General features: G+C 37.0%; 1 protein-coding gene across 1 annotated transcript in view; it reads left to right on the top strand.

Annotated features, from left to right (window-relative positions):
- The window catches only part of LOC101342993 (uncharacterized), a 512,538-nt gene that overhangs the window by 338,675 nt on the left and 151,776 nt on the right, over positions 1-22,087 (top strand). The window contains exons 97-108 of the mRNA XM_023729385.1: positions 6,495-6,548; positions 7,045-7,149; positions 8,977-9,030; positions 9,832-9,936; positions 10,426-10,479; positions 11,190-11,294; positions 13,926-13,979; positions 14,646-14,750; positions 15,321-15,371; positions 16,062-16,166; positions 18,996-19,049; positions 19,699-19,803. Coding sequence (XP_023585153.1) covers positions 6,495-6,548; positions 7,045-7,149; positions 8,977-9,030; positions 9,832-9,936; positions 10,426-10,479; positions 11,190-11,294; positions 13,926-13,979; positions 14,646-14,750; positions 15,321-15,371; positions 16,062-16,166; positions 18,996-19,049; positions 19,699-19,803 — 951 coding nt within the window. The remainder of the gene's footprint in view (positions 1-6,494; positions 6,549-7,044; positions 7,150-8,976; positions 9,031-9,831; positions 9,937-10,425; positions 10,480-11,189; positions 11,295-13,925; positions 13,980-14,645; positions 14,751-15,320; positions 15,372-16,061; positions 16,167-18,995; positions 19,050-19,698; positions 19,804-22,087) is intronic.

Below are 22,087 nucleotides of genomic sequence, written 5' to 3'. Positions count from 1 at the left end.
ATCATTTTGATGTCTTTTTGTGTGTGTTGTTCACAGTTTCTTTGTTCCGCTTGATTTTCTCTGCTGAGTCGTTTTTCTGTATGTATTTTCTTTTCATCTTTTTCATTGTTGTTGATTTTGTGTTTGCTGAGTCTTTATATTTTTCTAGTTTTTTATTTTGACTTGTAGGATTGTTAGTTTCCTTTGTAGTTACCTTAATATTTATCCCTATTTTTATAAGTTATACCAGTCTTTTATTTCTTTATATGGCCTTGACTTTCTCTGCATATGAAAAATCTATGTCTACATTTTTTAAGTCCCTCTTTTGTTTTAATGTTGTCAACTTTTACATATTGATGTCTCTGTTTCCCTATTTACAGTGTTTTAGCTTTGATTTATTTTTGTGACTGCCCTATCTGGATTGATATCTGGTTACTCTGTCCTGTGTTCTAGTCTTGGGTTGTTATCTAATGTTACTGATCTTCTAACTGGAGGACTCCCTTTAGTATTTCTTGTAATTTTGGTTTGGTTTTTGCAAATTCCCTAAACTTCTCTTTATCTGGAAACGCCCTAATTTCACCATCATATTTGAGAGACAGTTTTGCTGGATATATAATTCTTGGCTGGCAGTTTTTTTCCTTCAAGACTTTGTATATGTCATCCCATTGCCTTCTTGCCTGCATGGTTTCTACTGAGTAGTCCGAGCTTATTCTTATTGAGTCTCCTTTGTAGATGACTTTTTGTTTATCTCTAGCCACTCTTAAAATTCTCTCTTTATCTTTGATTTTGGCAAGTCTGATTATAATATGTCTTGGTGACTTTCTTTTGGGATCTACCTTACGTGGGGTTCAGTGAGCATCTTGGATAGGTATCTTCTTATCTTTCACAATATCAGGGAAGTTTTCTGCCAACAAATCTTCAACAGTTCTCTTTGTATTTTCTGTTATCCCCCCTGTTCTGGTACTCCAGTCACTCATAGGTTATTCCTCTTGATAGTCCCACATAATTCTTAGGGTTTCTTCATTTTTTTAAATCCTTTTATCTGATTTTTCTCAAATGAGTTAGTGTCAAGTGCTTTATCTTCAATCTCACAAATTCTGACTTCCATTTCCTCAATTCTGCTCCTATGACTTTCTATTGAGTTGTCTAATTCTGACATTTTATTGTTAATCTTCAGTATTTCTGATTGCTGTCTCTCTATTGATTCTTGCAGCCTGTTAAATTTGTCATTATACTCTTCTCTAATCTTTTTAATTTCCTCTACTGCATGTTCTGTGTTTTGCTTAATTACCTTCCCAATTTCTTGAAGTGTTCTGTATATTAATCTTTTGTATTCTGCCTCCAGTAATTCCAAGAAATTTTCCTTTCCAGAGAAGGAAAATTTCTAGATTCTTTATTTTGGGAGCTTGCTGAAGCCATCATGGATTGCCTCTTTATGTGATTTGGTATTGACTATTGTCTCTGAGCCATCAATAAGTTATTATATTTATTTATTTTATATTTACTTACTGTGTCCTAGCTTCTTGTTTTGTTTTGATATGCCCAAATGGGCTGCTTATATGAGCTAGTTTGATTATTGGCACCTTTGAAGCTCTAATGTCCTGTCATCAGGTGGTTAGATCTGTTAGTAGGTATGTGAGCTCAGGGGTCTTCCCACTCCTCCTGTATGGATTCAGCTCAGGTACCTAGGTAGATAGCCACTTAGTGTGTAGCATAAGCTTTCACCTACAGTCCTAGACAGGCATGGGTGATTGGTGTAGGCACAGGCATCTGACTGCAGCAGGGGGACACACTCTGAGCAAGGCAGGGGCTGACAGCTGCCCCCAAGTGTCCAGGAGGAAGACGTGTCCCTGTTCCCCAGAGCGCATAGGTAGGTGGGTTTTGCAGCTGGACTATGAGCACCCAGTGCTGTTGGCTGTAAGGACGGGGGGCACCTTTTATTCATGGGCCCCTATCGCAGGTGACTAGGTGGCATAGGTGGAGCCACCAGTCCTCAGGCCCCTGATGTGGGTAGGTGAAGACCTGCTTAATGGGCAGAGCAGTGTCAAATGTCAAGAACCTGCCACTTCACAGCTGAAACAGTTGAAGTTAGACTTCAGGTATATACCCTATTGTACTGTGGTAATGAGGGCCTACATTGTTGAAATGAGTCCACACAAATCTATGCAGGGGGCAAGGCACTCAGAGTCTGTGGATCCCTTATGCCTGTGCCTAGGCAAAGGAGCTGTGCCTACCCTGGGTTCCTGGCTTAGGGGAGTTGGTAGCTTATTTTTTCCCCTGTTTGTTCATTTGTTCACTCTCGAAGGCCAGGAGAATGGCTCAGGGCTTGTGACAGATCCTACCTCCAGCCCAGGGGACTCGGTAATTGCTTAAACCAGTCCAGGACCCAGTGCAAAGCAGGGAGTGGGGAGGTAAATGGGAGAGAGGTTTTTCCCTAAGGGAGGTGTTTTTGATCCGCGCAGTAGGACGTACACAAGTACTTATCTTTTGCCAGTCGAGGGCTGCTTCTCACTGGTTCTTGGTGGCCATGTAGACTCTCTGGTGCTGGGTCTCTCCCAGTGCAGAAAACACTTCTCTCGAGCACCACTGCTTGCCTGCCTCACCGCTGACCCATGAGCTGCTCAGGCCTGAAGGGCTCAGGCTCTCACTGGGTCAGGTCTGGCAACTCCTTACTGCTTCTGAAACATTTCTCCCTCCCCCTGCCACTCAGTCTGGTTCCTCAACTTTGCCTCAGATGTTCAGGGCTCCTAGATAGTCATATATAATTGATTTACTTGTTTTTTCGGGTCTTTGTTGTAAGAGGGTGCACTAGAAGCATCTGACTACTCTGCCATCTTCATCCCACCTCTATATTTTTAGTTTTGCATGTTTCTGAACTTTACATGAATAGAACTGTGCATACCGTGAGTACTTATGACTTGCGTTTTTTGACTCATTATTTCTAGTGATATTCATCCGTGTTGATGTTTAGTTTTCATTGCCACATAGTATTTCATTGGAAGAATTTTCATAATTTATCCATTCTCCTGATGAACACTGTGAATATTCATGAGCATGTCTCCTTATGCATACATGGATAAGAGTTTCTCTAGGGCAGATGTTGGCAAATGCAGCCCATGAGCCAAATCCAGCTTACTGCTTGTTTTTATAATAAAGTTTATTGAAACACAGACATATCTATTAATTTAGGTATTTTCTGTGGCTTCTTTCCCTCTCTGAAGGCACAGTTGAGTAGTTTTGTCAGTAGCCTTATGGCCCACAAAGCCTAAAATATTTACTATATGATCCTTGACAGAAAAAGTTTGCCAATCCCTTCTCTAGGATATATACACAGAATACTCAAGAATGGGATTACTGAGCTATAGATTATGTACAATTTAAGTTTTATTAGATAATTTAAATTGTTTTCCTAAGTGTTTGAACCAATTTACATTCCCACCAGCAATATATCTCAGTCAGGATAGACACTTTATGTTGTGGTAGCAAACAATTCCAAAATCTCTGTGGCGTAAAACAACAAAAGTTCATTTCTTGCTCACAGTGCATATCCATTGCAGGTCAGCAGGAGGATTCTGCCCATCATAGCATCCATCTCAAATATGAAAGATTTCTATAGAGTCTAATATTGGCATTTAAATACTCCAAACCAGAAATTTTCACACACAACTTATTAGCCACAATAGGTTATAGGGTCACACCTAGCCACAAGAAGGCCAGGCATTACAATCCTACCATGAGCCTGGAAAAAGATAAAACCTAGAAACTTGGCAAACAGCACTATTGACGGCTGCAGTAGAATTCTTCTTGCTTCACTTCCTTACCAAAACTTGGTATTGTCAAATGTTTGCCAATCTGGTAAAAGTGGAATGTTACTAATCTTGTATCACTAATCTTTTCACATGTTTATTGACCATTTGTGTTTCCTCTTTTTTGCAGTATTCATTTACGCCTTTTTGCCCAATTCTCCACTGAATTATTTGTATTTTTCTTACAGATTTGTAAGAGTTCTTTATATCCTCAATCAAGAGGTAAACCAAAAACCAAACCCATTGCCGTCAAGTTGAATCTCGACTCATAGTGACTCTACAGGACAGAGTAGAACTGCCCCATGGGGTTTCCAAGGCTGTAAATCTTTATGGAAGCAGACTGCCATGTCTTTCTCCTGTGGAGTGGCTGGTGGGTTCAAACTGCCAACCTTTTGGTTAGCAGCTCGACACTTAACCAGTTCTCCTTCAGTCAATATGTGGGCAAAGTTTTTCTATAAAAGACTAGATGCTAAATATCTTAGGCTTTATAGTCTTTGACTGAGTCCATGGGTAGAGCAAATGGTTAACTGCTTGACTACTAGCCGAAAGGTTGGTTGTTCAAACTCACCCAGCAGCACTACAGGAGACAGTCCTGGTGATCTGATTCTGAAGGGTCACAGCCATTGAAAACACTGTGAAGCAGTTCTACTCTGCACACATGGGATCACTGTCAGTCAGAAAGGACTTGAGGGCAACTGATAACAATATCAACATGGTGTCTGACAGCTGCTCAATTCTTCCTTTGTAGGGTGAAAGCAACCATAGTTAATATGTAAACAAATAATTCTGACTGTTGTCTTAGGCTTGATTCTCCAGAGAAGCAAAACCAGTAAGCATCTATAGAGAGAGAAAGAGAGTGAGAAAGATAGATATCAAGGAAATGGCCCACATGATTGTAAAGGCTGTAAAGTCCCAAATCCATAGGTCAGAATGGAGGCTTCTCCTGACTCACGTAGCTGCAGGGGCTGGCGAACCCAAGATCCAGACGATGGAGACTGACATATCCCAAGATCAGCAGGTAAACTGCTAGCTCGTATCCCAAGAACCGGAGGTCAGACAAATAGGAGCCAGCTGCAGGATCCAGAGCGAGCAAAAGCCAGAGATCTTTACCAGAAAGTCCACCTATATTGGATGCAGGCCGCACCCCTAAGGAAACTCCCTTTCAATTGATTGGCTACTCACAGCAAATCCCATCATGGAGGTGATCACATTATATCAGATCTCATCATGGAGGTTATTATATCATTATATGACTGCCAAACTACATCATAACTGTCAAACTGCTGAGAATCATGGTCCAGCCAAGTTGACACACAACCTTAACCATCACAGCTGTGTTCCAGTACAACTTTATTTACAAATGTAGGCAGCAGGTCACAAATGTAAGCAGCAGGTCAGTGTCTCCCTGATCATCACAGTGACCTGACCCCTATTCTAGATACTAATTTTTTGTTGGTTATATGTGTTTAAATATATTTTACCAATTTATTGCATGACTGCACTTTCTTTATAATGAAGAAATGTACTTAACATATATGCAAATTTCTTTTCATTTTTTTTTGTGTCTCTACTCTGAGGTCATAAAGACATTCTCTCATATTTTCTTCCAAAAGTTTTAAAGTTTTCCTTGCACAATTAAGCCTTCAATGTACCTGAATATCAATTATTTTTTAACATGGGAATCAACTGCCTATTTAATCAAAAATGCTGCCCTCGGATTCTGGACAGAGCTGGAGAAGGATGTAGAGCATAATTCTAACCCGCAGAAAAAGACCAGATTTACTGGCCTAAAGGAGACTGAAGAAGCCCCGAGAGTGTGGCCCCCAGACACCCTTTTAGCTCAGTGGTGAAGTTACCTCCGAGGTTCACTGCAGCCTGGGAGTGGACAACCCCATAAAACCAAATGAGACTAACGAGGTACAGGAGTCCAGTGACAAGGGCCAGAAAGCAGAAGGGGACAAGGAAGCTGGTGATAGGGAACCCAAGGTTGAGTAAGGATATTGTTGATGAGTTGTGAGATTGTTAACCATTGTCATAGGGCAACATTTGTAGTAACAGTTAAATAAGAAACTATTTTGTTCTGTAAGCCTTCATCTTAAGTGAGAATAAGCACAATTGGAAGAGCGTAGTCAATGTCACTGAACTGTGCATGTAGAAATTTTTGAAATGGTGTATCTTTGGCTATGTGTATTTTCACCAAAAAAAAAAAAAAGAGGTTGGTTAGAGGGTTGATATGTTCTGGGGTTGTTAACCGATGTTATAAAACAACATGTGTACTTCTGTTTCATGAGAAACTATTTGTTCTGTAAGCCTTCACCTGAAGTACAATAAATAAATAAATAAATAAATAAATAAAATGCTGCCCTCCAAACTCAAAAGCCCATTTTTATCACTGATTCTACTAAGAGAGTTAATTATGGGAAATGAGAATGAGAGAAAAAGAAAAGGATGGGAGTGTACTAAAGGAAGAAAAGAGAAATGAAAATAGAAATGATGTTTCAGCATGGAAGAGAGCTAACATAATAGTTCATTGCCTTGAATGCCAAACATTGGGAAGACTGGCCACATTAGGGACCATATTTTTGTTCTTATTTTACAATAAATTAGAAAATCTAAAGTCTGTCTTTCTAAAATGATGGCTTTTGTACTACCTTAGTGACGCTGTTAATCATATCTCTTTGACCTGAATTACGGTTTTTCTTTTTACAGTTGACGAAAATTTCTATCAGAATAGGTTGATGGATGGTGTGAAGTCTCTTAAAGGTGAGTGAAAAGCATAGGAAAGACAACTGAGTATAATATCAACGTGTTTTCCATTTACAACATCTTTTATTCATTGAATTGTCAATTTTTCTATCCTTCGTATGTGTTGATACCATATTTTTACCTCATCGATAGATCTGCCTACATTTTAGCAGATAATCTCTCTGAAAATCAATTCAGAAATGAGACAAATTAATTTGAATGATTAGTTAAGAAAAACACTCAATTTACTAGTCAGAAGCATTATAGATTTTACTGTTGTAATTCCCAGATCAGATATTCAGAATATTAAAACTTTTCTATAAAGGCTAGTCCCCAAAAATAATTTCAACAGAAGTGGTTTCACCTTCCCTCTAGGTTGACCCTCTTTGTACACTTGATTTGAACTCAATAGGCCTTGATTCTTATACTGAAAAAAACTATAATATCCAAAAAATAATCTTATCTGGCACATTTTGAATTATTAATTTTTGTTCATATACTTTTTTCCCCTAAGGAGGGAAAGTTGATATCAGAAAACTGGACACAGTACTGAGAAACATGGGGATGAAAATTTCAGAAATGGAGCTTAAAGATATGGCAAAGAATCTACCAGTGGATGGTGAGTGTTTAAAATTAAAATTATTATTGAGCCCCGAAAAATTGGGTTTTTGTTTAAGAACTTCTACAAGTTTATTTGGCAACAAAAATACATTTAGGGAATCTTAGAGAAGAACCCAGACTAAAAAAGCAAGAATATTTTTAAAATATCGTATATACTATTGGGAAAAACAGGCATAGTTTTAGAAATCTGATAACAAAGTGAACATTTCTTAGCTATTTTTTTGCCCTAAAACATAAAAAACTTAAATTCAGGAAAATGGGATGGATTGTGAGTTAATTTTAAGTCTGAAAGTTGTTTCTATATTGATATCTTGTTTAAAAAAATACTATGTGAAAAATAACTCAAGGTGCATGCAAGAGAGTGCAGAATCACATGTGATACATGTGGTTAAAGTTAAAGTGTACATAACGTGGGAATTACACACTCCAACCCCAGGAAAATAGTTATCTCTGGGGGAGGGAAGGGAAGATAGGAGGGAAGGAGGAAGAGAGGGGAGTAAGATTAGGAAGGGACACCAAGAGACAACCAACTGTTTTTTCACCTTTTGTTTCCTTAAAAATATCTAATGAAATATGGCAAAATGTTAATTTATGTGAACCCTGGGTGTTTGGTACACAAACGTCAATTACATTATTTGTTATGGTTTTCCATATGTTTGGAAAATGTCATCATAACAAACATTTAAAATTATTAAATGTGATAATGCATTGAAAGTCTCTAGCTTGGTGACTTACACGCACACACACACACACACACACACACACAAGATAATGCAGGAGAAACAAGTAACATTGGTCGACTTTAAAAAGAACAGGGTCACTGGAACAGGGTATAAAGGAGTATGCCACTTCGTAACATTTGATTTTTGAACTTTGTATATTATCTATTCCAAAAATAAGTGAGATTTAAAATAAAATAAAAATCTTATGTGATAAACATGTAATTTTTAAAATTTTTTGTTTGTTTTTTGTTTATTGTAGTTTAAGTGAAAGTTTACATTTCAAGTTAGTCTCTTATACAAAAATTTATACATACATTGTTATGTAACCCTAATTGCTCTCCCCATACTGTGACAGCACACTCCTCCTTTCCACCCCTGATTTCCCAAGTCCATTCAACCAGCTCCTAACCCTCTCTGCCTTCTCATCTCACCTCCGGACAGAAGCTGCCCGTTTAGTCTCATGTATCTACTTGAGCTAAGAAGCACACTCTTCACAATTATCATTTTATGTCCCACAGTCCAGTCCAATCTTTGGCTGAAGAGTTGGCCTCGGAAATTGTTTTAGTTCTGGGCTGATAATGAATCCAGGGGAACATGTAATATTTTCTACCCTGCATAATGGCAATGCCCACCACTATGGCAAAGATATCCTCAAAATGATTTATAATTTACATGTGTAAAGCAAATAAAAGAAATTTGTGTCCTTGTCAGAAGAAGTACTGAGTGTGGATAAATTATATATGGAGCAATTTTTAGTGTCTATATTAAAGCATAGATATATAGCCTGCACGTCTTATATATACTGTCCAAGAGATTTGTCCATTGCAGAGAGCCCTCGTGAGCTATAAAGCAATTTAGTTTGAATTTTATACTGTCACTTGCTGTTATAGGTTTTGATTATTTTTAGTAAAAGAGGATACCAAAGATACATGGTTGAAAAATTATGTTTATTATGTTTAAGACTTTCTTCTGGTTTACACTCATGAAGTGGTTGAAATAGGTAAAAATGCTAGCGCTTACAGATTGTTTAATTCCTTTGGCATGTTTCACAGTTTCTGAGTCTTAGTATCATGTCCATGTGTGATATGCATATTCTCTTGCAGTTGATGGGAAAGTTGATATGAGAAAGATGGTGGATGGAATGAAAGCTTTTACAGGTGGGTGAGATTAGTATAAAACTGAAATCCTCTTTCTGTGTTAGGTTTTAAAATGTTATTTCTCCATTATTATATCACTGACTTTTAAACTCTGGCTTTTTACTTCTTTCTGAAGAAATATTTGTTTATTATAACCCTACCATTTGTTATCAGATTATAAAGATTTTAGCAGTAAAACTTTGTGTTTTATCTTGGAACCAGTTACATTGTCTCTAGCGGTCTTTTACCAGTGTTTCACCACATTACATAAATATCTAAAACCTAGAAAGCCACAGTAAATGGCAAGATAGAATTTAGGAGTTTCAAAATGTTACTGTGACTGTGAAGAGCAAATCATGTAATTTTAGATCAAAAGAATAATACTTATAGAACTTTCTGGTTGAATATTTTGAATTGTCTATGTTTTCCTAATTCATTAATAATTATGAAAATAAATTTTTTCTGCTAGTCTGTCAGATATTAAGTGTTAGAAAACCTTCCCTTTACTAATAAGGAAAAGTATCTTTTTATGTTCCCCCTTTGATGTTATATACCAAAAAAAAAAATAACCCATTGACGTGGAGTCGATTCGGATTCATAGTGACCCTATAGGATAGAGTAGAACTGCCCTATAGAGTTTCCAAGGAGCGGCGAGGGGATTCAAACTGCCAACCTTTGGGTTAGCAGCTGAGCTCTTAACCACTGCACCACCATAGTTAGACATTATTATAACCTGGAATTTTGTTCAATTTGTGCATGATGCCTACAGGTGTAAATAAGTATTTTGTTTTCCTAATAGTCAACATTCCCATCTTTTCAAAGGAGAAAAGATTGATGTTGATGATCTCCAAAACACTCTAGAAAGCATGGGGATTGAGCTCACGGAAGAGGAATCCTTAAATCTGAAGAAAACCCTGCCAGTTGATGGTGAGCCATATGGATGCCACTAAGGCTTTCCAGAGAACCTGATTTAGTGAGAGGTTTCTAAACTTTCTTATTTAATTTCCTCTGGAAATTATTAGAAAGGTAAATTCACCTAATAAGTTCTCCTTATCAAGGACTAAGCAAAAATCTTTGTAAGAGAGTATGAGAAACTAATTAGGAAGAAAAAGTCAAAGAAAGAAAAAGAAAAAGAGCATGTGTTTCAGTAGTGTAGGAGTTTACAAAATGTTTATGCATATTTTTCCATAAAAGAGAACCACCAACAGTGGCTTCAGATGCAAGATATTGTGTAGGCTTATCACATAGAAAAAGTTTTCCGTTCTAAACTTTATTTTCATTTAAGAATGATATGAGAGATAACAGAGGCAAATAATGTTTTTTAAAACTCAATGTAAGAAAAAATGTAGTCATGATATATGTACTATTTTCTTGGATAATATTGTCCCTATGACATGAATTATGCCTTTATTATAGATACTGGGATGGTATTTCAGAATAGATTGTTGGACGGAGTGAAGTCTCTCAAAGGTGAGTGAGAAGGTTGATGAGAAGGCAGACGATCTCAAAGCACCATGGTTTTATAATATATATATATCTTTAAATTGGGAATCCTGTTTCCCCTTTATAGTTTGTTCCTTATTTATGTTCTTATTTTTAGTATATCTATAATTTACGAGCTAGTTTCTTGTATATATCTTTGCAGAAAGCCCGTCATTTTTGGAATTTTCCAAATTTTACTCCAAAAGAGTCATTTGAAATATAAGGATTTCATTTAAAAAAAAAAAAAGAAAGAAAGGATTGAAAGGTTTTTATTTGTTTGTTTGTTTTCTTTTAATTTGGTCAACAGCAGCAGGAATAATTAATATGAAAGTTCAGGAAACAAAGATAGGCCTTACTTAATGTTCAGAAGTATGAACTCATGAAGTTGGGTTATTCAATTCCATTAAGTATTTCTGGTGTGAGCTTGACCCAGCAGCAAGGTTTAGGGCAATAAACTCTAATTCTAATTCTCCTAGTAAGTTGATCTGTTATCTTGGGCAAGTAAATTGTAATTTTTGCATTCATATTGTGAATCAGAATAATAATACAAAAAATATGAACCATTGAGCTTTTCCATTTTCATTTTAATATTAGTACATGCTCATTAAATACAATAATAATATATAGTCATTTAAATAATATTTGTTGTTTTGAAATCATTCACTTTTTCTCATATTCTTGACTTGTGTCTTTCGAAGGAGGAAACGTTAATGTCAATAGCATAGATACCATTCTGGAAAATATGGGGATCAAACTCACAGAACCAGAGCTTCAAAGTCTAACAGAAAGCCTACCAGTTAAAGGTATGTATAGATACTGCTGTAAAAGGCAAAACTATTGAGACAGTAAAAAAATCAGTGGTTTCCAGGGGCTCAGGACTAGAGAGAGGAGGGGAGGATGAATAGGTGGAACATAGAGTATTTTTAGGGCAGTTGAAACTATTCTGTATGATACTGTAATGATGGATACACGGCATTTCATGCATTTGGCAAAACCAATAGAACTGTACTACGCAAAGAGTTAACCCTCATGTAAACCATGGACTTTAGTTAATAATAATGTATTGATACAGTTCATCAATTGTAATAAATGTACCACAGGCGTGCAAGATGTTAATAACAGGGAAAACTGTTGGGGGGATATATGGGAACTCTGTACTTTCTGCTCAATTTTTCTGAAAAAATCTAAAAAATAAAATTTAAAAAATTAGTTAAATAATTTTTTAAAAAACAGTAGCAGAGCCCGCTCCTAAGAAGTGCTGCATCACGAGATCAATTGATGGCACAGAGGACAATATTTTACCAACAAAAACATCAATGATTCTAAGTTAAATAGTGATGCAGAAGAATCGGACTCTAAATATGAAGTTATAGTAATTGCCAATTCATTTACCATATTTTTATGTATGCATGAGTGATATTTTAAAAATCTGTTTTAAAGAGCCCTTTCAATCAATATAAAATAAACATTCTAAATGAAAATAAAATAAACATTTATCAAGCAAATTTTCAGGCCCAGGTAATTTTCATATTTTTCCTATTATAATTTGAAATCTATCTTTTGCAATAGAACACATGTATCATTACAGTACTTTACTTATAACTAATTAATAATAGTTGTAGCTTTCTGACTTAATTCATTCTATATGGGAAAGGATAATTATTACATAGTGAGTGTTAGAAGACTTCAAGCTTGTAAGGGGAAATTTATTCAAGAATCTTCCATAACAGTACCCGTTCTCTGAACTATATTTATAATATTTACTCAGCATGTCAATTTTTCTGAACTCTGAACTTCTTGAAGGGGGAAAGTGTGCCTTAATTATCTTTGTACCCTTGAGGCCTAGCATACTGTCATACTTTATGGACAACTTTACAAAGTTATCCCTGGCAGCTTTGTAGGTCCCAACATAGGCCCAATAGGCAAAGCTTGACCGCAGTCTGATCTTAGAGTTTAAGGAATGCCTTGTGATTCCTCCAAGAACAGAGGAGATAAGCAGCCTTCTGAGGAGCTGCCACCAAGCAGTTTTTCATCTGCCTCCCTTGCAGGAGACTGTCACAAGGTTGTTTTTCATTCATCTCCCTAGTTTCAGTGAACACAAGACTTCACACCTCTCTCTCTCTGCTAGGGTACAGCTGTAGGCTTCTGGGTAAGTCTAAAATGCTTGGTTATAGTTTAGGTAGAGCTCCTCAGGTACAGAGCAGCCCACCACATGTACCACCTATCATCTGGCCCTGGTTCAGTGTCATCCTATGGGACTAGGGAGGCAGGGATATGACACCATGCTGATCTTGTTTTCTTTGTCTGTGTAAATAATAAACTCTCTGAATCTATTTGGGCTGTCTCCTTACCAGCCAAGTGTTGCAAGCTAACCTAGCAACTCCGGTAGTAATCCTTGTGACCCTGTAAACCGCCACACCACTGCTTAGGGAGTCCTTGACCACCTGACAGTAACTAATACTTGATGACTTAATAAATAAAAGTGAGAAAACAAGAAAGAAAAATTTTCCAATGTTGAGGTGACATGAAGAGCAGGTGCTTCAAAGATGTATCAGTCATGTGTCACTAACCATTCCAAGATGATCATAGTAACTGAAAAGACAAAAAAGAAAAAAAATTATATATAAACCAAAAACCAAACTCATTGCCATCGAGTCAGTTCTGACTCCTAGTGACCCTATAGGACAGAGCGGAACTGCCCCATGGGGTTTCCAAGGAGCTGCTGGTGGATTCGAATTGCCAACCTTTTGGTTAGTAGCTGAGCTCTTAACCAGTACGCCACCAGGGTTCCATATATATATATATATATATATGTATATATATATATATATATATATATATATATGTATATGTATGAAAGATTAGTAAAAGTATTTTCATTTACTATTTTCTTTTTTATTTTTATAATGATAAGTGGGCTTCATGGCTCTACCATAGTTAAGATGGGAAGGTCATAGAGTATGGCCAGAATCAATACTGTTTTCTCCCCCGTTTATAAAGTAACATGGATCTCAACAAATAGAAAGAGTATAGTGTCTCTGGGTAGACTGTATCATCTGGGCAGATTTTTGGCAATGTCTCTATAAAGGGTCAGATAGCAAATATTTTAGTCTATAGCAGACCATATGACTGTGTCATAACTACTCAATTCTACTGTTGTGGCACAAAATTAGCCAGGCAATGCATAAATGAATGAGCTTGACTGAGTTCCAGTAAAACCAATTTTTATGGATTTGGCCATGGTTTGCCGACCCTTAAACTATGGGATAGAGAACATTTTACTATTACAGAATCTCTGAAATCCAGGATTTGTAAGTTGAAGATTGACGTAGGGCACAATAGGAAAGAGTGGGCTTTCACAATATAGGGGCTTCATACTTTATTTGTCTGAGTCTGTGTCATTTTATGATTCTTATTTTTACCTTTTCTTATAGCTAATAGGAAGATTGGTCTTGATGAACTGATGAATGGATTGAAAACTCTTATGGGTGAGAAGTTAACACAAATCGAAGAGTATAAATTTTTCTCAAAAATATATTTTAAACAGTTTTTTATTTCCTTGTTTGTCATTTTACCTTTAGCTTGATAAAATATTTTTATCTAATTTATCTAATTTCTTATAGTTAGGCTTTAGATTATCTATGTTTTAGTAATAAAATTTCAGTTCTATATCTTGGTAACAAGTTCTTTGTTTTTTGGATTTGACATTAATATGTCACCAGTCATTTCCATACTGGAGGGAGAAACAAAATTCTAGATTAAAACAATGAATGGTAAAGCTTTGGTAAAGATATAAATGATTTTTATTATTTAAAGATGATCAGAAACACTATCTACTCTGATAACAGAATTATTTGGATCAGTCATCTATAAAAATCCTAATTCACTAGGAAATTATATAACCCTCATTTTCTTGTGTGTTGATAATGCACTTCGTTGTAACTGTGTTATCTGATCTTCATTAATATGACATGAGTCATTTTATTAGAGTTTAGGAAAGGGATCTATTTACATGAATGCTATTGATTGTATATTTAGACATGTCATACTATCAAGCAATGGAATTAATTGTAACAGGTTGCCATAATTTTTTTCACATTTGGAATTAGATCATTTTTTAAATTCTCATCTGGCTCCATTTTATTTTTTTGAAGGAGGGCAGATTTATGACAGTGATGTGAAAAATGTTCTGGGAAACATAGGGATAGAACTCACAGAAAAAGAGTGCTTGAAGCTCCTGCAAAATCTGCCAATAGATGGTGAGAATTTCAACTGTTATTATAGCCTTTAAGGGAACTTGGTATTATATATATCTGTAAAGCTTTAAAATTATTTCTATTTGATCATGGAAGAAAGAACGTGTATCTCAGACTATTGAGCATGACCCTATTCTGCCTTAAGAAGAAGTTCTATCTCAGTTTATGAATTAACAAATACAGCAATCATGAATACTGCCATCAGGGAAAAAAAAATCATGTTACAACTTTTTAGTCCACTGACAGGCCAAAAATTAACCTGTGAATATGAGAAACAGAAAGAGGGGAGAATGTACTACAAGTGAAGAAATAGATAAATGAAAAAGAGAAGTAGTAACAAAATATATATGTTTCAGCATGGGAGTTAGTAGTAACTGCCCCTATTGTCCATGAGTAGGTGGTGTGTCTGCATTAAGAACCTTCTCAATTCTATTATTGTATTATCTTTTGTCTTAAATTGCACATTTTGTAGTGCATATAAATCAAATATATCTTTTTAAAATTCTAGCTATTATCTTAGAAAATCTCCACGTAATTTATCTGTGACCTAACTTGTGCAATTTCTTATCACAGATGGAAAGATCTATCAAAATAGGCTGATGGATGGTGTGAAGTCTCTTAAAAGTGAGTGAGAATCACAGTGAAATGCAGACGGATGAGAGATTTTTCAAGTTTTGCGTTTGTACTATTCCCTAGTCATTTAATTGTTGATACTGTCATTGGTCATATAGATTTTATACTTATTCCTTCCATAGAACTGTCTGTAATTTACTATTTTATTTTCATGTCTCTGGGTAGAAGTCCCATAAAAACCAAAAAAAAAAAAAAAACCAAACCTGTTGCTGTCGAGCCGATTCTGACTCAGCGACCATATTCTTTGGGAATTATTTTGAACTTAGGGGAAAAAGATAAATGAAAAATGTGATGTAAAACAAAACTAGAAAACAGTAAGGAATGATTCAAAGTTATGCGGGGAATTTGGTCATTAGTAGAAATTATCTAAAGGTTCAGTTAACAAAAACAAACTATTTTTGGCCAAAAAAAGTTGGATTTGTCATCTCCACTATCGAATTGATGATGCAATTATTCTACCCCCTTTAAACTTTATGCTACGTAGATTACTCTTTGAGGCCAAGATTATATGAAGAGTTTTCAGTTGCTAAGTCTATTACTGATTCTGTCATTTTTACCAGATTTATTGAGCCTTGAGCTTCAGGCCTTGTGCTGAAAATGATAATACATAGAAATTAATAGTTTTCTCACTTTTTGGAGTCTTCAAATTTTGCTTATATATATATATGTCTCTTTCCCAAGGAGGGACTGTTGATATCAATAAACTGAACACAGTTCTAGGAAACATGGGCATGAGCCTCACAGAAAAGGAACTTAAAGATCTGACACAGAATTTGACAGTGGATGGTAAGCATTAAAACATTACTGAGCTCCTCAGTAAGACAGGAACTTGTGGAATTTTATATAAAAAATTCTGAGTGTGATTATTCAGAATCAAGAACTATTGAGAAAAGCTCAGAGGGGGAGAAAGAGACTTAAAGTAAGACTCAATCCTTTCTTTAGTCATTTTCATCAACTCATGACAGCAACTTTTTCCGCTATGCAGTCTAAGCTCCAGAAAATCTCTAGGACCACTGGCAGGACAGGGAAAAAGAATAAAGCAGAAAATGAAGAGGACGGTGAGCTGAGATGGAAATAGAATGGAATGAGAAAGAGAAGGAATAAATTATAATAATGGAAAATAAAATGCCGCTAAGAATTAAATCAACAGTGACGGTCATATTTCCACTATCCACTTGAAACTGAAAGTTAAAAGGTGACAGAGAGCAATGCATAGACCCTCCCTTCAGTATAGGTGGAAGCTACTGCAGTAGGGAGACCACTGTGGGAATCCTAGGAAGTATGTCATGGGTCTTCTACTCTAGAAACTTTATGGTTTCCCATATTTCTAGGCAAGTCTCCATGATTCAAGGCTAATGCTCAGGTACTTTAAATCCCCCTTGAAAGATGGAAACAATGAGGCCTTTCCTAACTTCCCTATTCATTTTTCAGTACATACATTGATGAAGAACATGTATGTAATTTTTATTGGCATATTTTCTTTGTAGCTTGCTATTTGTCTGATCCTAGCAAACAGATGCTGTGGCAGATTTGTACGCAGGAGTTTTGTTGGGGAATGCTCTTAGGACAATACCTGTAAGGAAACAGGGAAGCAGGATTGGACAGAAGAAGCAGCTGAACTGCAGTGCAATTGCAACAGAAGCTTCAGCTGATCCTGCGGGGGCTTGGCCTTCGTACCCTACATCAACCAGTCATTGGATGAAAGCTGCTCTCCAAGAGGGGAAATTATCAATCTTAGGCGAGGCAGCTCTTTACAGGAAAGGGCAATTCCCAGAGAGAAAAAGGAGCAGTAAACTGTTAGCAGTCAGCACTTCTGGATGTATATCACCAGCCAGGCCTTTCTGCTGAGGCACCTCTGGGTGGGCTCGAACCTCCAACCTTTCAGTTAACAGAGGAGCACATTAACCATTTGCAGCACCCAAGACTCCTCTAGGGACCACACTCTTATTTCCCTTCTATCTCACTTACTGCTCCACCTTTGTCTCCTTTCCTGATTCTTTCTCACCTCCCAAACAGCTCTTTATTGGAATACTCCATTAGTCAGTCTTTGGACCTCTTCTCACTCACTTCCTTGGTGATCTCATACACCTTCATAACTTTAAATGCTATCTTTATATGGACAAATCCCAATTTATCTCTGGTCTGGACCTCTATTCTGAATTCCAGAATCATATATTGACTGCTTTTATGGATGTCTAATAGGATACAAAATTGAACATGTCTAAAACAAAATGCCTAATCTTTGCACCAGCCCTGCTGTCCTCCCTCAGACTTTTCCATATGAGTAATTGTCAGCTTCCATTCATGCCATTGCTTTGGCAAAAAACCTTGGCATCATCTTGACTCTTTTCTTTTTCTCATACCCAATATCTAATCATTGAGCTCTCCCTTTAGAATATATACAGAATACGTCACTTCTCACCACCTCCAGCACTCTTTCCCTTGTCCAAGCCATGACAGCGCTTCTGGATTATTTCAGTAGCTTTCTAACTGTTGCCCTGCTTCCACCCTTGTCCCTTGATATTCCTCCATATAATATCCAGAGTTACCTTGTTAAAATATAAATCAAATCATGAAATTCCTCTACTCAAAACATGCAACAGAATCTCCTATTTTTCTTAGGGTAAAAGTCAGAGTCCTTACTATGACCTAGTAGGCCTTATGTTATCTGCTCAACCCCTCTGATTTTCTTCTCCTACAACTTGCCCCTGGTTCAGTCCATTCCAGACACATTGACCTCCAGACACACAAACCAGTCATGCTTCCATCTCAAGCCTTTTTCTTACTCAGCCTGGAACACTCTTCTCCCAGATAGCTACCTGGCTCACTTCCTCACCTTTAAGTCTACTCAAATGGCACTTCAGTGAGACCTTTCATAACTTCCCTATTTAAATTGCAGCAGCTCCCACCCACAGCATTCTCTATCCATTTCTAATATTTTTCTCCCTAGCACTTACCACCTTTGAGTATACTATATTTTTTTTTCATTTCATTTAACACTGTTATATTATTGATGTTTAAAACAGTGGCAAGTACATAGTAGTTACCCAGTACATAGTCATTGCATTAAATTAAATCTGTTCATCTTCTACAATATGCAGAGTCCTTTGCTAAGCAATACAGTCGGATAGATTGTTCTAAAAATGATTTGTAATTTAAACATATGATACAAAGTAGTAAATAATTTAAGTAACCATGAAAATGCTAGGAAGAAATTATGTACAGATTGAGTATATGAATGGGCAGATAACCTCAAAAATCCGATTGAAACACTGGTATATGATATGAACCACTTTTAGGTCCTGTCCATTAGCATATTAAATATAAGAGCGTATTCCAAGGTACCCAAGCAAGGAAACCAGTTCCATAGAAAGAGCATCTTTTTCTGCCATGTATGTAACTCAATAACTTGGAAGATAGAATGTCAAAGTTACATTGTGTTTTATCATTTTAATATTTAGAACTATTCTTTATTCTCCATGATCTCAAAAGGGATAAAAATCAAGTAAAATTATAAATCAAATTCTAGAGCAAGTCTTGGAAAGTTGGTAAATTCCTTTGGTGTTTCATATCATTCTTTATATCTATCCCTGTAATTTTTGCTCTATTTTATAGTTGATGGGAAAGTCACTCTGAAAAAGGTGATGGATGGAATGAAAAATTTCTCAGGTGAGTAAAAAGCTGCCATAAAACTGATAACCTCAAGTCTTATGCTACACTATTTTTAAGTTTTATTTTCTAACTACTCAACTACTGATTTTAAAAAGTATAGAATTTTAACTTAATATTGTTGAATGTTTGTATCTACTCTACTTGGACATTAGATAATTTAGGTTTGAACTACAAAATCAAAGGGCTGTATCTTGCTAGCGTGTTGTTTTACTCTGAAATTTCTTTTCTAAGAATATAATTTACTTCTTAGAGAATTGTTTACCCAAAATTTAAATAGACACAATAAACAGATAAAATTGTTGTCCTTGTCATTGTGAACACTTAATCATATGATTCAGATCAAAAAGCATTTCACGACAGAATGGTTGAGACTAGCCACCTATGTTGTTCTAACCACTGGACAATTATGCAACCAAAATTTAGTCTCTTTTTTCCTTAGAATTAGGAGATCTGACTTTCACTAAAACTAGAGAAATAACTTTTTTTATGAGTTCTCCATTGATCCTGTATGGATGGACACATTTCATTCTGCCCTTTCATGTTCTCAAATTGTCGATGATTCTTTATAGGCATGAATATTTAATTATTTGGAATCATTAGATAGGTCTTAAAATGCTCAAATGTCTGTATTCCCATCTTTTCAAAGGAGTAAAGGTTGATGGCAGTGACCTTCAACAAGTTCTGGGAAACATGGGGATTGAGCTGACAAAGGTGGAATGCTCAGAGCTGGAGAAAACCCTGCCAGTTGATGGTAAGCCATATAGCTGCCACTCAGACCTATTATACATAAGGGCTGTTACGTTATACATAAGGTCACTGTGAGTTGGAACCAACTCAACAACCACTAACAAGAACCAGGCTTTTCACAGAGCCTGATTTTTGTGGCTTTTTGAAAAGTTATAAAACTTTCCTATGAAATTTCCTCTAGAAATTCCTGAACTTTATCAGGAAAAAAAAAAAATGCCCCCAGACACCCTTTTAGCTCAGTGGTGAAGTCACTTCCAAAGTTCACCGTTCAGCCAGGGATTGGAGAGCCCCATAAAACAAAATGGGACTAATGAGGCACAGCAGTCCAGGGACAAGGACTAGAAGGCAGAAGGGGACAGGAAAGCTGGTGATAGGAAACCCAAGGTTGAGTAAGGACACAGTGTTGATGTGTAATGGGTTTGTTAACCATTGTCATAGGGCAACATGTGTACTAACTGTTTAATGAGAAACTATTTTGTTCTGTAAACATTCATCTAAAGTGAGAATAGCAGCACAACTGGAACAGCATAGTCGAGCATAGTCGATGTCACTGAACTGTGCATGTAGAAATTTTTGAAATGGTGTATCTTTGGCTATGCATATTTTCACCAAAAAAAAAAAAGGTCAAGAAGGGAGAAGGTTGACATGTCGTGGGGTTGTTAACCAATGTCATAAAACAATATGTGTTCTACTGTTTAATGAGAAACTATTTGTTCTGTAAACCTTCACCTGAAGTACAATAAAAAATAAAAAAATAAAAATAAGTAAGTTATGTAGGAACCATGTAACTGTTAATTAAATTTTACTTTTTAACCACAAGTAAAGCAAATAACTTAATATTAGTTGTCCTTATTTAAAAGTCCTAATTATAAGCAGGGAAAGGAAGGAAAATGAGGAGAGTGAACACGAAGGAAGAGAAAAGATAAAAATGAGGAACAGCATAGAGTGGTTAAGAGCAAGTGTTCTGATCTGACTACATGGATTCAAATCCTGACTCCACTATTTACCAGCTGTTAACCTTAGACAAGCTACTTCTTAACCTCTCTGTTCCTCAGTTTCCTCATTTGTAAAATGAGAATAGAAATTAAATGAGATAAAGCACTTTGCAAAGTGCTTGGTATATGGTGAAACTTCAATAAAGGTTAGCAATTGTGCTATTATTGAAACTGGGATGTTGATGATGCTGTGATGGTGGTGACGGTGGTGGTGGTAGTGATGGTGGTTGTGATTGTGATGATGATGATTCAGCATAGTCCAAGTTCACAAGAATTGCCTTAGGTGCCAAAGATCTAAGAGATTTGTCACTTTAAAAATAATTTTGCCAAGTTCCAGCAAAATGGCGCTGTAGGCAGAAGCACCACGCCATCCCTCCACAGCAAAGATCTGAAAAACTAAGCTGAACAGAGAATACAACAATCCTGAAACCCTAAAACATCAAATGAAGAGATAAAGAACTCAGCCAAGCACCAAATGGAGTGAGAAAACTGACAGAGAATGAAGAGCGAGGAGAGATTCATGCAGCGGTCCCCTACCAGCTAACGCAGCGCGGATCCACCATCTTGGACTCCTATTGGAGACCAGCAAACGGGGTACGAGAAAGCAGCCTCATGGAGCATCCAGCGGGAGACAAAACAACTGGTAATTTGCGATATACGCTTTCCCACCCCCCCACCCTTCTTCACCCCGCCTCGGCATCCTCTGCTTCCCGCGGCCACAGTCTCTTGACCGGGAAACACCGGCTGCTTCGATTCCACACACCCGAACAGGCGGCTCTCTGAGTGCCATTTGTCGGCTGCTGGCGTTGCTTTTTTCTGCTTCTTTTGATTTCTTCCTTGCCTCTTGCCACCTCCCCCTCCTTTCGCTCGAGTACCTTGCTCCTTGTGCCATCTTTGCTTCTTCTTGACCAGCTGCAGAGCTCCGGTAATTTGTGATATACACTTTCCCACTCTCTACCCTTCTTCATCCACACTCGGCCCCGTCTGCTTCCCACAGACACAGTCTGTTGTCCAGAAACACCAGCCCGCACAAGCTGGCTCTCTGAGTGCCATTTGTTGGCTGCTAGTGTTGCTTTTTTTTTCTGCTTCTTTTGATTTCTTACTTGCCTCTCCCCACCTCCCTCTCCTTTCACTCGAGTACCTGGCTCCGTGCGCCATCCTTGCTTCTTCGTGGGGGCTGCAGACCTCTGTTCGAGTGTGGAGCTGCTTCCCAGTCTGGGCTGCCGTGCTGGTGGGATCCCGGGGCTTTTGTTTGTTTGTTTGTTTTGAATTGTTTCTTTGTTTTCTTTTCCT

This window comes from Trichechus manatus, unplaced genomic scaffold, assembly GCF_000243295.1.
Source record: "Trichechus manatus latirostris isolate Lorelei unplaced genomic scaffold, TriManLat1.0 scaffold00028, whole genome shotgun sequence".
Lineage (NCBI taxonomy): Eukaryota > Metazoa > Chordata > Mammalia > Sirenia > Trichechidae > Trichechus > Trichechus manatus.
This window is presented reverse-complemented; position numbering and strand designations above follow the sequence as displayed.